At 39.1% G+C, this 16,149-nt stretch overlaps 1 protein-coding gene and 1 long non-coding RNA gene across 2 annotated transcripts; one reads left to right on the forward strand and one right to left on the reverse strand.

The window, feature by feature from the left end:
- Positions 1–862: 862 nt before the first annotated feature.
- LOC127417649 (ras-related protein Rab-33B-like) lies at positions 863–12,197 on the reverse strand. The gene is made up of 2 exons (XM_051657722.1): positions 11,717–12,197; positions 863–3,992 (listed from the first exon to the last, which is right to left on the reverse strand). The coding sequence occupies exons 1-2, from the start codon at positions 11,942–11,944 to the stop codon at positions 3,510–3,512; spliced, it is 711 nt and encodes a 236-aa protein (XP_051513682.1). The 5' UTR covers positions 11,945–12,197; the 3' UTR covers positions 863–3,509.
- A 183-nt stretch (positions 12,198–12,380) lies between these two features.
- Positions 12,381–16,048, forward strand: LOC127417654 (uncharacterized). Its single transcript, XR_007893301.1, has 3 exons — positions 12,381–12,958; positions 13,279–13,497; positions 15,679–16,048. It is a non-coding gene; the product is annotated as an uncharacterized LOC127417654 (long non-coding RNA).
- The last annotated feature ends 101 nt before the right edge of the window (positions 16,049–16,149 follow it).

A 16,149-nucleotide genomic window follows, 5' to 3' on the forward strand; every position in this document is an offset into this window, starting at 1 on the left:
ATGGTGTACAGAATGGTGTGTTAAAGTGATCTGGTTTGGTGTAAGGGCTCATTCTAACAAGCATTTCTTCTTTTGTAAATATGATTGGTACTGTGTGTATTTTACAGGAGTTTCTTGCTCCCCAGAATGATCCTAGTGCTCCAGTTGATCTGATCTGCACTTGGCACTTGGCAAGGTAATAGAAGGATATTGCTGGAGTGGGTTGGTACATTTAGATAACAAAATCATTTTTCAGAGAGCCTCTGCCACAGGAGCCACTGTGTGTGCTGTTATGAAGATGTTCATGAGGTTGTGCCAAATTGTAATGTATTTTGCCTTATGCAGGCAGAGATGAGCACATCTTAAACTCTCCTGTGTCTTTCATGGATCGCTGCCCTGAGCAGGAACAGCAAGACATCTCCACACCTCCACCTTATAGCAGATTAGATTAGGAATAGCCATCTATGGTTTTTAAATCCATGTTTGTGATGGTAAGATGCATCACTGCATGTACCATTCACTTTTTCCCCTATTGGGAAATATAATTAATTAATTAGCCCCAGAAAGTGAAAGGTCAGGAAAGTCCCTATTTTATTGTGCTTCATTGTTTCATTCGACTTAAAATGTTTCTCTTGATATTTATAAGTTATTATCAGTGCCATATCAGTTTTATAAGATCTTTTAGTTTGTTTTTTCATAGGCCTGGGCCTTATCTTTATACCTGATGGATTGTGATTTTTTTATGATATACGTGAAACCTATATATATAGTTTCCAATAAATAACTCTCTAAAATATTCTGTGTAATTTCTGCAGTACTAGTGTCACCAAATGGAATTGTAAACAGATTCCAGAAAACTACTCACACTATTGGTGATTAAGCCAATATTGCTGTTGGGTTGGATGGATCACTCAAACAGGATTGTTATAATAGCGCCACAGAGTAACACTTTTAGGTGAAATCAACATACAAATGGCTTACTTATAGTTGCTTATTAAGCTGGGATACAAGAAATATTTCTTTTCACATCAGCTTTAAAAATGGTAAGAATTGCCTCTTTGTGGTTATAAACCTACAAATGGCTCCTTCTGAATGACTGAGATCAGACTGATCAAACCCAGCAATTTCAGTTTTTATTATGCATTTCAATGTTGGTGCTCCTCTCATATTCAAAATAAGAGGTTTATTCATTAAGGCAAAAAATAAATAAGTAAAGTGAATGTTTTCGCTATGTAAGCCAGAACTTAATATCACACAATTCGAGTCCAGAGATTTTTGATCGTGCTAAACAAAAAAAGACGCAACACCATTCTGGTGGAATTCAAAGAGGTGATGCTTTATTCTTTTAACATAACTGTTTAAACCAAAACGGAAACAAGGATGATTTCTTATGTACCCATTTGATTACAGTGGATACCGATTGAAATAATATTGTTCCTCAAAATTATCACTCTACCTCACCAACACTAAAGACAGGTTTTATCAGCAAAATGATTAGTAAAGATATATATGATTTGCATGCTTGTGTTTTGGCATTGCAAGGTGCTATTTTATCAGCTGTTGACCCCTGGTAGCATGAATTGCTCACAAACTTTGGTTGAAAAGATGTATAACAAACTTTAACTGAGAATAATAATTAGTAATATTGAGCACTCAATTACATGCCACATATTGTATGCATAACTTGGAAGTTTCATTTCACATAGCTTTTTGAGATTTGCACATTCTTAATATTATAAACTATGTTATTGTGAAACAGAGAAAATAAGAATGCTTGAAATTGTACTTTTGGTGAAGAGAAAACTCAATATTGACAAACAAGTGAACCCAGAGCCATAAAAGGTTTATCAAGACCACTCCAGCATCATAAACTTCATAAGATCATTACCACAGAAGCCTGTTGATATACCAAAAATGATCCACTTCATGGTGCTTCCGGCAGTTAAAACAATACAATAATTCTTCTGTCAAGTATACAAGAAAGCACCCAGGATCAACACATTTAGCACAAACAGTTATTTCTTTAGTAAGTATTGAATACTTTGCACTAACATATTTCAGAGCCATCATTAACCATGCAAAATTCCACAACAATCACATGCTCCTTTTAATTCATTTCACTTTAATTGGAATTCATATGCAAACCTCTTCAACTTTTTTGACAATTCCCCAAACAAATAAAACAGGTGGTGCCTGAGGCTTCTTTGACGCAATCCACAGTACCTGCTGTGGTGACATTAAATACATTAAAGACAATGAATATTCCTTTATTGTACTGAATACGGTGTGCAACATGCCTGTGTAGAGTGACTAAAATGGCCACAGGGGGAATAAATTTCTCCATTAGCAACTGTGAAGTATTGTAAATTACAGCCGATTACAGTGAATGAGAGACTGACCGTGGAACTGTCAGAGCAATGCCATGCACAGCGCAGATGCCATGTGTAACACAAGGTGTGTATTTGACAACTAATCTATTAAATACTTGACAGATGTGTTTCATTTTGCCTAGTAAAGCTGCGAGATATAATGTAATATGTCTAGAGTAATACATCCTACACCTGATTATGGATACTTAAGTAAATATCACAGTGAATTACTGTCCCTTTTTACCAGCAGTCATTTTAACAGCTGCCTTTCACACATCCACAATTTTGAACTGATTCACTGTAAGGATTACAAATGAGAGATTATTCATAATTATTTTTGTGGAAATAAACATTATGCCACAAATGCTGTTGATTGAGCTAAACTTGTATTGAACCCAGAATATTCCTCTACATTCATCCCTTGTTTCTCTCTATTAGCAGCACTTATAACAAATAATCTGCATTTTTCAGAGTGTGTTTGATGGTTAGACTTTTCCCTTGAGAGAACTTACAACTTTCACAGGAAGTGCCTGCATGTGTGGTGGTAAGAGAAAGGGAGAGAACGAACCAGAAATAAACAGACTAAACCAGATTTGGCATTTCAACTAGGAGGCAAGTGATTTTACTAAACAATTTATCTAATTTTGGCATGAAAATTGTTTCATAGATGTAATGAAAAAGACATCATCTTGTACATGATGATTTCACCTTTCAATTCCCCTGTGCACTATTGCACTAAAACTAAAAGCAAAATCTAGTAGGTGAATTTTTTCATCTGTGGCGAGTGTGTGGCAGTGATAGTGGGGAGGTACAAGAGCTAGATAGAGGCTACTGTACGATAGTTTGAAGCTGGGATATGTAAGGTGGGCATAAATGCACGTAAAAGCATCTGGACAGCCATAGAGAGACCATTTTCTGGTGCCATTTCCTTTTTGAATAATGGCCCGATTCTGCACATCAGATACAAAAATCTAGACAATGGTTTACATCTCCCTCAATATAATACTCCTCTGTCCTTATTTTAACAATCCCAGACCTCCTTTTCACAGATAACGTAAGCATTAAATCTGCCTCTGTGCAGCTTCACTGATGTTGGCCCCGCCCAGTAAAGTGTGGCTCCTCCCCTTTCTGCACTTCCAGGCTTGCACAGACTCTGCTTCATTAGCAGCTACAACCCCAGGCTCCCCTGTCCTCCTCCTCCCGCCTCCTAAGAGTGACCGTATCTCCCGCTCGGCTAGGTGGCTGGCTTAACATCAGTGGTTTCTGAGATTTCAGCTTGTGCGCCACAGTCATAAAAATGGCCTCGACATGGTCGCTATTGTTCCGACTGCCATCATCGTTTCCAAAGGGGTTCTTGGCTGAGGTCTCGAACAGAGGCATTGAGTGGGCATCAGCAAACTGCTGTGCTACATCAGTGCTTACTTGAGCGGCGTGGCGCAGGTCACATTTGTTGCCGACCAGGATTCTGGGCACCTCCTGACCCAGAGCATGATGACGGCACTCCTCGATCCACGCCGGAAGATTCCGGAAACTAGCAGCATTTGTGACATCATAAACGAACACCACAGCATGGACATTACGGTAGTAATGCTGCACCATGCTCTTACGGAAGCGCTCCTGGCCTGCAGTGTCCCACAACTGGACCTAGTTGATGGAAATGGGAGAAAGGGGAAAGTTAAACTTAAAAGAAGCAGTAATTCAAAGCTTAAAGGAATGTTCCGGGTTCAATAGATGTTAAGCTCAATCGACAGCATTTGTGACATAATGTTGATTACCAAAAACATTAATTGCGACTTGTCCCTCCATTTTTTTTTTTTTTTTTTTAAAGAAAGAAAAAGCAAAAATCAAGGTTACAGTGAGAGGCACTTACAACAGAAGTCAATGGGGCCAATCCGTAAACATTAAAATTCTTAGTATAGCCACAAGACAAACAATATGCATGGTAATATGATTTTAGTGATAAAATTGCTTACTAACCTTTAAGTGTAGTTATAACCAATTTTACAATTTTGTTGCCATGACGACGAAACGCCATAAACCCTGTAATCACAAACTACGATTTTAAACAACTTTACAGCTCAAATAATTTACAAATTTTAACAAAAGAATTCACGTAAGTGCTTTTATAAAATTAAGGTTCACATTTTTGCCTTTAAACCATCCAAAAATTGGCCCCATTCACTTCCATTTTATGCAGATAAATGCGGATAAAGTGTTTATGACAGTGGATAGCTAGGAATATCATATGGTAAGGAAAATGAGCTGTACCATCAATGCAGACTACTGACAAGAGCATTGCCAATCATACATTCCCTGCATTCAACTGTCCAGTGGCTCTCTTTAAATTCCCTCATTAATGCACTTATATGCACGGCTATACAAGGCGCCTTCTGAAAACTAGGGATGTTCGATTCCGACTTTTTTGGAGTCGACTCCGATTCCCGACTCTAATCCTTGACTCAATTTGTTTTTAGTAAAGACAGGGTCGAGATTCAAGGCCATGGCCAAGGGTGGCCGTTAGGGGGCAGTGCCTTCCAAAGTGACACAATGTGGCCCTTAAAAATTGCTTGTCAGGCATGAGGGGAAAATGAAGTGAATGATAAAAATCCTCAGGAGGTTTCACTCGTATTAGCTTGTTTAATCCAATAATTTAAATTGCTGCTCCATAATAATTCTGCAGTTTATCTGTAACTGCTCGTCTAGGATCAGTTTCTCTCACCCAAACTCAAACTATTAGTGGGGCAGGAAAAGCTGACTCTAAACAAAGTGTCTTATAGCAAGTCAGCCCACTGTCGGCCATCTTTGGAACACTATTGGGAGACTATTTCCAGTCATGCCAGTGCAGCTCCTATCTACTTGAATGGATAAAGACCAAAATCTCAAAAACAGTTGGTCAAGATTACGATCAAAGAACAAATTAAATCACCAATAAAATCTGACAACACTGGAACATAAATTGTGATTATTTACCTCACATTATGCTGAAAAAAGTTATTTTCCCAGCTTGTATAGCTAATGCGCATGCGTGTTCTAGAGTTGATTGACAGGCAATGTCTGTATCTAAAAGGTACATCCGTTGAAAGTTGGGCGCTCACAGCTCCGTGGTTGAGCGTTCCAATTTCTCCCATTCATTTTAACAGAAGTGGCCTGTCTCTGCTAAATAATCTCTGACCTAAATCAGCACCTGCGGCCAACTGAAAACACATTGCTTGCTGTGTGCATCTGCAGAGAAAGTGTCATCTTTTAATATATAATTATACATGTATAACCAATTTTAAATAAAAGTAGTGCAATTCAAGGAGTAAAACATATTTATTAAATTATGGAGCATTAAAACGAGTTCATCCCTTATTAACCATTATAATCAACTCAAGCTAACCTACACTGAGATGACTCTAGAACATTTTTTTCATAAGATATAACCCTTGAACATGTGAGGCATTGCCTACTGGATTTTATTTCAACTCCCTAAAACTCAAGTTGATGCTGAAATTGTCGGCAAGACTGCAAGATATGCCAGGTGCAAGTGTGATTTTGTTGCATTCAGTGGTTAGGCCTGTATATATATTTCATGTTGGCTCGCATGCCAACAGTAAACATATCATGCATATGTTCTTGCTCGATTCACTTAAAGGTGCACTCAGTGATTCCTGAGAAACACTAGCCTAGTTTCCATCCACTTTCGCACTATTTTGTTATCGACAAAGTGAAAATGCGTTAAAAAAAAAATTTGCAAAATTTGCTGTCTTCTGCCTGTTTCCATTCAAATGACCTTTTATCGATAAAAATGGTGTGCGTGATGACATCATGCTTAAAAAAAAAACAAAACACTTTGTCGCATAGGTTTTTGTTTACCGCAAAAGAAAGCTGCCCTTAAGCCTTTTCCATACAGAAATGAGTGTATATCGCTAATTGTGTACCTTTTGCCTCCCAGATGTCCCTCATTTTTTCCCACTCTAAGTTTTGGTAAAATGGGTTGAGTATTGACACAACTCATTGAAATTATCCAGCTTACTGTCATTTTAATTTCACAAATAAATGCAATCAGAAGACGAGGAATTGCAAGCAAAAGGGAGCAGTTGCCCTTCTGATAGGACTGTAATATTGGTTCTGATGTTGCGCCTATCGCAGGTTGCCACAAGTTCCGACCTGAAAGCGAATCGTCATGGCCGTTTTCAAGCTGGCAACCTGCACCAAGTAGTGGAGGAAATTTCAGTCTTAGTATAAGGACCATCCATCGGCGTGTATATGCTGTGTGCACAGCTATTAAAGAAACATTGATGAGGTGTAATATCAGGGTTTACATATGATACATTCCTGATATTCAATAGGTTATTTTGAACAATCATCTAATCTAAAGCATTGCCATCACAACTGCATTATGTCCCGCATATTTGTCCAGCAACTTTTAACGACCAACTTAACTTGATTGTCATCTCAAATTAATTTTAGCATCATAATGAATTTTACATTTTCTATAAGGTAAAGAGGGTTAGATTTAAAATATTTAAAGTTTTCAAATGTTCAAAAGCTAGTTTTCTGAAAGTGACCTCAGCATTGGACAAATAGTTCTGATAGTTTATAATCTTGAAAGTGTAGAACATTCTGAGTGTCATTCAGCTGAATTTTTTCACCTACAGAAGAGGGTAAGGCTAATTTAGGCTTGTGTAAAGAACAGGCATATATAGGTCTAACAATATTACTTTTTTGTTTGGTAATTTCTTTTTTTAATGTAATGCTTTATTTGTTTGGTAACTTATTTTATTTAAACCAGGGAATTTTGCCTGCATTTTTTCAAAAGTAATCTAAACAATAATTTTATAGAATTGGGCTATATGTTAGTGTTCCAGAAAAGCACACTGATGCTTTTCTCCGAGTATTGTGTATTTATTTTTCATTTAAAACATCTTTGTGCACAGAAATGATGTTTCTTTGTATTGTGGGTTAATTCCGTGACTGCCGTCTATTATTTTCAATGGTGTGGAAAAGCAGCTTAAATAAATAAACGGATGGCTACCGCGATTAAATTAATCACAAACAGTGGCCATTCATTTGTTCTCCGTGCACTTGTTGATGTGAATGATACGAGATATTTGTGTTGGCACTCCTGGAAGTGTCATGTTTGCAGCATCGGATCTGTGCAGGTATGCCGTTAAGATCAATCCATAATCACGTACAATAAATTGGCTTTTAAGGATGTATACCATAGTCGTGATTATAACGACTGGAGTAAATTCTGTCATGTGACACTAAATTTTTGCGTTAATGCCAATTTTCTCCTTGTTTCCAAACAAGTTTTTTGCGACATTTGAAGTATCGACATAGAGTTTATGCGCTAGAGTTAAACGGAAAAATATTATGTCGACACTTGTGAAATTTTAGCAATAACTTGCGTTTCCATCAGCTTTATTTTGATGCGCTAAAACTTTTTTCGTAAAAAAAAAATCCTTGGATAGAAATGTAGTTACTGTTGATATTTGAACTCAACGGCCCCTAACCACATCCTCCACAGTTTTAGCAATAAATGCGTTGCGTTAATATGCGTTATTAATAAAAATTATATATCCTTTCTTATATGCTAAAATGAGAACTTTCCTGACTCACGACTAATACATGATGTATTTTATGTTAAAAATATATTTATTTTAATTTCTTCGATTATTTGTCTTCTTTATCTTATTTATGTATACATTTTGGATGGTTTATACATATTTTATTTTTTATAATTTTTATTTATTTGTTTATTTTTATCCTTCACCTGTACTTGTCTTTATGATTGTATTCATACATTGTTTGATCTTATTGTACATTTATATAGAAAAAACTCCACAGTTTTACCAATTGAGGACTTTCAGACGGTCCATTACCACACCCTCCACAGTATTAGCATGTTTTGGCACAATGTGTGGACTTTTCAGATGGTTCCTTTCCACACCCTCCACAGTATTAGCATGTTTTGGCACAATGTGTGGACTTTTCAGATGGTTCCTTACCCACCTTAGGCAAATTTTCCAAATTATATCAATGTTAAATGGGCGTCTGGAACGATTTCACCATGACGCCATCTGACCAGCATAAATATGGGACAAATCGCATCCCGTATTGATTCAATATATATTAAACGGCAGGGGTTTAATTCACATATTTTAGTGTGTTTATTGCTTGTAAAATATCACTTGCTCTCAGATCATAAAGTGTTCCCTATTCAATAGCATGTTCTGGCGATGGACCTGACAAGTTTACAGTCATTATCACACACTCAATGTCATTTTTTTGTTTGATTTGTTTTTAAAAATGTGCTCCCCAAACACATAAACTACAGAATTTATGAAGACATAAACTATAACAGCACAGTAGTATAATTGCTCAAATGAATCCAGTTTAGAGACATTTCACATTTTACCTTAAAATGCCTTTTGAAAACGTCAATCCCTGGTTTCTGCCAATAACCACATTTAAAGGGGGAAAATAAGACACAGGCCAGGCCGAAATTTATTTATTTCATTTTTCAAATAGAAACTAGTCAAACAGAGAAACAGGGGCGGGGTACTAAAGTTATGAATAAAAAAAAACAAATCGACAGTAGTACATGGTGGAGAGCAAAATGACAAGCATTCAAATACACACTGATAAAACCAGCATCAGTTTATTTCCCAACCACTGCCCCATGCATTGATGTAATTCTAGCAAAGTAAGGTTTCGTCTTTTGAAGTCTATCACCCATCCTCTCTCTCTTTAGGATGCACATGCATTATCTCTCACTCAAAAGTACATGATGAATGAGTGTCCCACCTACACGTGTGTGTAAGATATGTGATTGGTTCTTAAGAAAGCCAATTCACTGATTTGCGCCAATCAAAACATCCTGCTCGGAAAGCTACTGAGTCAACAGAACAAAAGAGTCGATTCCTATCTAGAGTAGTGATGTCCAGTTCGTGAATGAATCGTTCTTTTGAACCGGTTCTTTTTAGTGAACGAGTTAAACTAGTTCACCAAATCGGACTGAATCATTTGAAACAGTTCGCGTCTCGAGTCAACACTGATCCACAAGTTACTCTATCTTATCCGGTCTCTCGGATGTGCCTGACACTCCGAATCGAAATGAGCTGATAACCGGGAGTAATATGAACCTAGAACTGGTGATATCTGCTTTTGCCAAATCTTCTTTGCAATTAACCGCTCCAACTAGTTCACAAATCGGACTGAATGCTCGGGTCACATCAGTTCTCGAGTCAACAGTACACTGAACTGAGAATCACCTCTTTCAGAGCATGTGTGATTAAGGGGCGAAATGTATGTTTCAGGTGTATTTTGCTGAACAACAGAGTGTAACAAATAAAACATATGTTATGTTTATGACTTGAATGTATTACAGTTTTATCAAAGTATGAAGATGATCCAGTCTACAGCTCTCGAGTGAACAGTACACTGAGTAGTTCACAGCATTTCTCGAGTCAACAGTACATTGATCCGAGGACAGCGGCTCTCGAATCAACGGTACATTGATCCGAGGACAGCGGCTCTCGAATCAACGGTACATTGATCCGAGGACAGCGGCTCTCGAATCAACGGTACATTGATCCGAGGACAGCGGCTCTCGAATCAACGGTACATTGATCCGAGGACAGCGGCTCTCGAATCAACGGTACATTGATCCGAGGACAGCGGCTCTCGAGTCAACGGTACATTGATCCGAGGACAGCGGCTCTCGAGTCAACGGTACATTGATCCGAGGACAGCGGCTCTCGAGTCAACGGTACATTGATCCGAGGACAGCGGCTCTCGAGTCAACGGTACACTGATCCGAGGACAGCGGCTCTCGAATCAACGGTACACTGATCCGAGGACAGCGGCTCTCGAATCAACGGTACACTGATCCGAGGACAGCGGCTCTCGAATCAACGGTACATTGATCCGAGGACAGCGGCTCTCGAATCAACGGTACATTGATCCGAGGACAGCGGCTCTCGAATCAACGGTACATTGATCCGAGGACAGCGGCTCTCGAATCAACGGTACATTGATCCGAGGACAGCGGCTCTCGAATCAACGGTACATTGATCCGAGGACAGCGGCTCTCGAATCAACGGTACATTGATCCGAGGACAGCGGCTCTCGAGTCAACGGTACACTGATCCGAGGACAGCGGCTCTCGAGTCAACGGTACACTGATCCGAGGACAGCGGCTCTCGAGTCAACGGTACACTGATCCGAGGACAGCGGCTCTCGAGTCAACGGTACACTGATCCGAGGACAGCGGCTCTCGAGTCAACGGTACACTGATCCGAGGACAGCGGCTCTCGAGTCAACGGTACACTGATCCGAGGACAGCGGCTCTCGAGTCAACGGTACACTGATCCGAGGACAGCGGCTCTCGAGTCAACGGTACACTGATCCGAGGACAGCGGCTCTCGAGTCAACGGTACACTGATCCGAGGACAGCGGCTCTCGAATCAACGGTACACTGATCCGAGGACAGCGGCTCTCGAGTCAACGGTACACTGATCCGAGGACAGCGGCTCTCGAGTCAACGGTACACTGATCCGAGGACAGCGGCTCTCGAGTCAACGGTACATTGATCCGAGGACAGCGGCTCTCGAGTCAACGGTACACTGATCCGAGGACAGCAGCTCTCGAGTCAACGGTACATTGAGTCGATCACAGCAGTTTGCGAGTCACTAGTACACTCTTTCGGACATAATACTGAGAACTGCTGATCAGTGAGCAGCTGATGAGCATGCGTGAACCGAGGACTTGAATGAGTGGGCGAAACTTTTCAGTCGAGAGATGTAAACAAATTTTACAATTGAGTACTGTGAATGCGGATTATATCTGAAGTTGTGATGAGCTGGATCAGGGTTTCTGTAAAAAAGGGTGAGATAATTAAGACTAGTTTAATCACTTTTTATGCTTTAAACGTGTAGAATAACCACGTTTGTATATCAGTGTCAATATTGGGTGCTTTAGGTGCAAAACTTTAATGTAGGATGTATTGTAAGATCACTGAATGAAACACTGATGACAATAAACACCCTTATTATTATAACTTCATTAAATAAAATGTTATAATCAGCAATATGCCCTTACATATGGCTTTACTGAATGTGTTTGTGTGTGTATTTTACAACGCTGGCTTTTTAGCATTGTATATAGTGACGTCATTGCGTGATGACGTAAATGAACTGGTGAATCGGTTTTTTGAACCAGTTCATTGAAACGAACCATCCGAAAGAACCGGTTCGCGGAAAAGAATCGGACTTCCCATCACTAATCTAGAGTCGACTCCGATTCCATGGCTTATCAGAGTCAAGGAATCGACTCTCTTGGAGTCGACTCCCCATCCCTACTGAAAATACGGGAATCCTCACCTTGATTTTCTCGCCGTCTATTTCGACGATCTTCTCCCTAAAATCCACCCCGATAGTAGCCTCAGTCTTGTCTGGAAACTTGCCCGCACAGAATCTGTAGGTGAGGCACGTCTTGCCGACTCCGGAGTCTCCGATGACGATGATCTTAAAGATTCGCGTCCTTGGGGGAGGCAGCGAGGAACTAGTAAAAGATGAGCTGAATTCAAAAGAGGACTCGATATCTGCCATACTGTCTGCCTGTAGACACACGAGTGCCCAGTACGTGACACCTAACAGGCTGGCACAGTGCAAATGTACTGATGCTAAAGGGTTAGATAGTGATTCAAAAGTACACTTAACTTAACCTCTACCCCTTCACCACGAGCTTCTTTTGTAAAACTCAGAAATACAGAAAGTAGAGAGTGTATGAGACGTGTTGACTGCTAGACTCCACATTTTGCTGATGCATTCCTGGCGGAGTCCTGTTTCACTGTTTGGGTCTGTAGCCACGTACGACGTTGACACAACTGTAATCTCGCGAGATGTTATATTACACAGTTATTGGTATTTCCACATAATACTAACACAAAAAAGGCATTAAAGCAAAATACATAATATAAAACAAAGTAATAATAATAATAATAATAATAATAAAAAAACAAGACAACTGTTATATATTATATTTAAGCAATATCACTCGAGTTTTTGAACAATTTTTTTTTTTTAAGTAAACGAATAATTCTCGTTCACTTCCATTGTTTTGGTGGTGAACAACTGTGTTTTTTAAAGAATAATTTGAGTAAACAAACCTTCCTCCTGATGAAGATACAACATTAAAATCAATTGTGGTAATCTGTAGTTAAAGAGAGCAGGCCTACTGCCACGCAGGCACGCGCACACACACACTTTTATGCTGTATTTATGTGCTTTTTGGTGTGTCAAAGTTTTGGTCACCATTCGTTTGCATTTTATGGACCTTCAGAGCAGAGATATTCTTCTAAAAATCGTTGTATGTGTTCAGCAGAAGAAAGTCATTCACATCTGCGATGGCAGGAGTGTGCGTAATTGAGGAGAGAATTTTCATTCTTGTGTGAACCATTCCTTTAAGACAATAACAGTGTAACGTGCTGATAAACAGGTACAGGAAGGTGTTGAACTGGAAACGCCTCCCTTAGGACTGGAGAGTTTCACACACTATTTAGCTCTGAAACCCAGCAATTTCTGTCTGAACTCATCTCTATCTTCCAACCAGAGGTTGACAAGGTATCTGTGACCCACTTTAAGACAATTTCCTGTAGAATTTCCTCTCACCGTCTTTCTTAAGAGATCAAAATATATGTAACAGGGAGTCCAACATTTTTGATATACAGTAGATTACTGTAAATCTACAAATCAGAGCTTTATTTTGTTTGCATCTATGACAGGTTCTAGTTTGAAAATGAAAGATAAAATATAGAAATATAATATACATATAGTGCACAGATTATATGAGGATAGCACAGAGCATTAGACTAATCACAGTCAGGTTTATTTGTTTATTTTTTGGGTGTGTGTTGATATCTCTTTATTTATTTGTCTGCAAGATCCTAAAGCTGCGAGTTCCCCCGAAAGTACAATTGGATCTGACCGGAGAGCTGCCAGGATTTCTGGAGGACACAGCTCACAACCGAAATTATCCCAACTGGAGAGTCAACTCTGTTCCACCCAGATTACACTGCAGACATGTGGACATTGGTGACCTTTCACCCTGTGACACACAACACTTTGTACAGGGACTCAAATCCACTGTCCAAGGGTTACAGGTAGGACTGTATGTATTGAAATAAATGTGTATACACACCGATCAGCCACAACATTAAAACCACCTGCCTAAACAACGCCAACCTGCATCTCAGAATAGCATTCTGAGATTATATTCTTCTCATCACAATTGTACAGAGCGGTTATCTGAGTTACTGTAGACTTTGTCAGTTCAAACCAGTCTGGCCATTCTCTGATGAGTTCTCTCATCAACAAGGCATTTCCATCCACAGAACTGCCGCTCACTGGATGTTTTTGGCACTATTCTGAGTAAATTCTAGAGACTGTTGTGTGTGAAAATCCCAGGAGATCAGCAGTTACAGAAATAGTCAAACCAGCCCATCTCTCAGATAACCGCTCTGTACAATTGCGGTGAGAAGAATGTCATCTCCGAACGCTATTTTGAGATGTGGGTTGGCGCTGTTTTGGCGGCATGAGGGGGACCTACACAAAATTAGGCAGGTGGTTTTAATGTTGTGGCTGATCGGTGTACACTTCTTGATTGATAATAGTTTGCTTCAATGAACATAATAGATTAGTTGATATCACCTTATTTAAATGGGTTCCTGTTGAAACTATATTTTTGTTCTTCCGTTCTATATCTGTAGGTTGATTTTGATGATGGCAACTGTCCTACATATCACAATCAAATAAGGGCATATATAAAGTTTACCTGGCTGTACACAAGCACTTTCAAGGAGAGTTTACCTTATCTCTTGATGTGTTTTGCCAGAACTGTAATGAATCATACTTTAAAACAAGTAGCCCATCAGATACACCTGTAAGATTAGTATGTGCCAATCATTAACAATCTGTCACATTCCTCTTAAATATATATGTCCCGCCCATTTCTCAGGTTCCATTGCTGATGCCCACGAGCATGGAACATGGTGGAACACAACATGATGGTGTGGAGATGCTATAAAGATGCATCTTATATTTTAATGTTGTATTGTAAGATTTTTCTTTATTTTAAATTAGGAAGTTGAACGCACCCCTATCTCCACGTGTGTACTGTAGGTGAATGGTCGAGAGGTTCCAGGTCCATTATTTGACTTTGGTCTGCTGATGTTTCATAATGCAAAGCTACTTCTTCAAAACCAGAGTGGCCCTTTTCTCTACTTGTCCAAGTTTAGTAGTGAATTATTTTAATTCAATTTAGTAAAACAGTATTTGTTTTTCAAAATAACTTAAATTTAACACTTTTAAAATGGAAATTCTCTCAACGTTTACTCGCCCTCATGCCATCCTGTATGTGTATGACTTTCTTCTGCAGAACACAAATGAAGATTTTTAGAAGAATATCTCAGCTCTGTAGGTCCATACAATTAAAGTGAATGGGTACCAAACCTTGAAGCTCCAAAAAGCACAAAGGCAACATAAAAGTAATCCATATGACTCCAGTGGTTTAATCCATATCTTCTGAAGCGATTTAATTGGTTTTAGGTGAGAACAGACCAAAATGTAACTGTTTTTTCACTGTATATCTTGCCATTGCAGTCTCTAGTGTAATTGAGCTTGAAATCACGATTGCCAAGCAGATTGCTGATGTCAAGATTTATAGTGAAAAAGGACAGCAGGGAAAAACAATGCTAAATGCAAAAAATAACAATGCAATTATACACTCACCAAGCACTTTATTAGGAACACTATGGTCCTAATAAAGTGCCCGACATGGTCTTCTGCTGTTGTAGCCCATCCATCTCAAGGTTCAATGTATTCTGAGATGCTATTCTGCTCACTACAATTATACAGAGTGGTTATCTGAGTTTCTGTAGCCTATCAGCTCAAACCAGTCAGGTCATTCTCTGTTGACCTCTCTCATCAACAAGGCACTTTCGTCCACAGAACAGCCGCTCGCTGGATGTTTTTTGTGTTTCGCACCATTCTCTTAACACACCAGAGACTGTTGTGTGTGAAAATCCCAGGAGATCAGCAGTTACAGAAATACTCAAACCAGCCCATCTGGCCACAGTCAAAATCATTGAGATCACATTTTTTCCATTTGATTTTAAGGACATTTTACTTTTGTACGCTAAACGATTTTTAAACTTTGTTGGGTAACCGCTTGATGTCAAATGTAAAATCTGGGTCCCCCCTGGAAGATGTCAAAATGTGCAGTTTTGGTGGAATTTAAGTTCTCAATATGTTACAGCAACATTTTCTCTTTCCACTCTCTTTAGAGACGAACAGACGTTGATGACTGCTGTATCCATGTTTCTAGAAATAGTGCAGAAGAATGATTTCCCAGAGTTCCTCACTACCTACCTTAACCTGGACCACACATTCCTTAACTCTCAGAGCCTATAGGAGAAGGGACAGATGGATAGGCTGCCCAAAGCCCGGCTCTAACTCAACATATAACCTTACATTCAAGTCTAAAATTATTATTACTTATGTAGTAAATAATACATCCATTAATGTAAATCTGAGTTATCATGCAAATTCCCCACATGGAGGCATCACTATTAGCTATAAAATTTTAAAGATTATTAAGAGGTATAAAGAGTACAGTCTTACTGTGTGGCAATATTGGCAGGTGGAGTACAAATCCCAGCTCATTTATCCAACAAATACTACACTATTTTGATCAACTTTAGTAGCCCCTGATTATTTATTATTTTCAGATTAAAGTGTTACATTCTACTTTGTTC

The sequence above is a fragment of the Myxocyprinus asiaticus genome, chromosome 27, assembly GCF_019703515.2.
Source record: "Myxocyprinus asiaticus isolate MX2 ecotype Aquarium Trade chromosome 27, UBuf_Myxa_2, whole genome shotgun sequence".
Classification (NCBI taxonomy): domain Eukaryota; kingdom Metazoa; phylum Chordata; class Actinopteri; order Cypriniformes; family Catostomidae; genus Myxocyprinus; species Myxocyprinus asiaticus.

Bases quoted from the DNA above. Each gene is read 5' to 3' on its own strand.
- LOC127417649 (XM_051657722.1), bottom strand. From the start codon at position 11,944: ATGGCAGATATCGAGTCCTCTTTTGAATTCAGCTCATCTTTTACTAGT. The intron at 3,993-11,716 runs GTGAGGATTCCC...TCCATCAACTAG, and splicing joins TAGACGGCGAGAAAATCAAG to GTCCAGTTGTGGGACACTGC.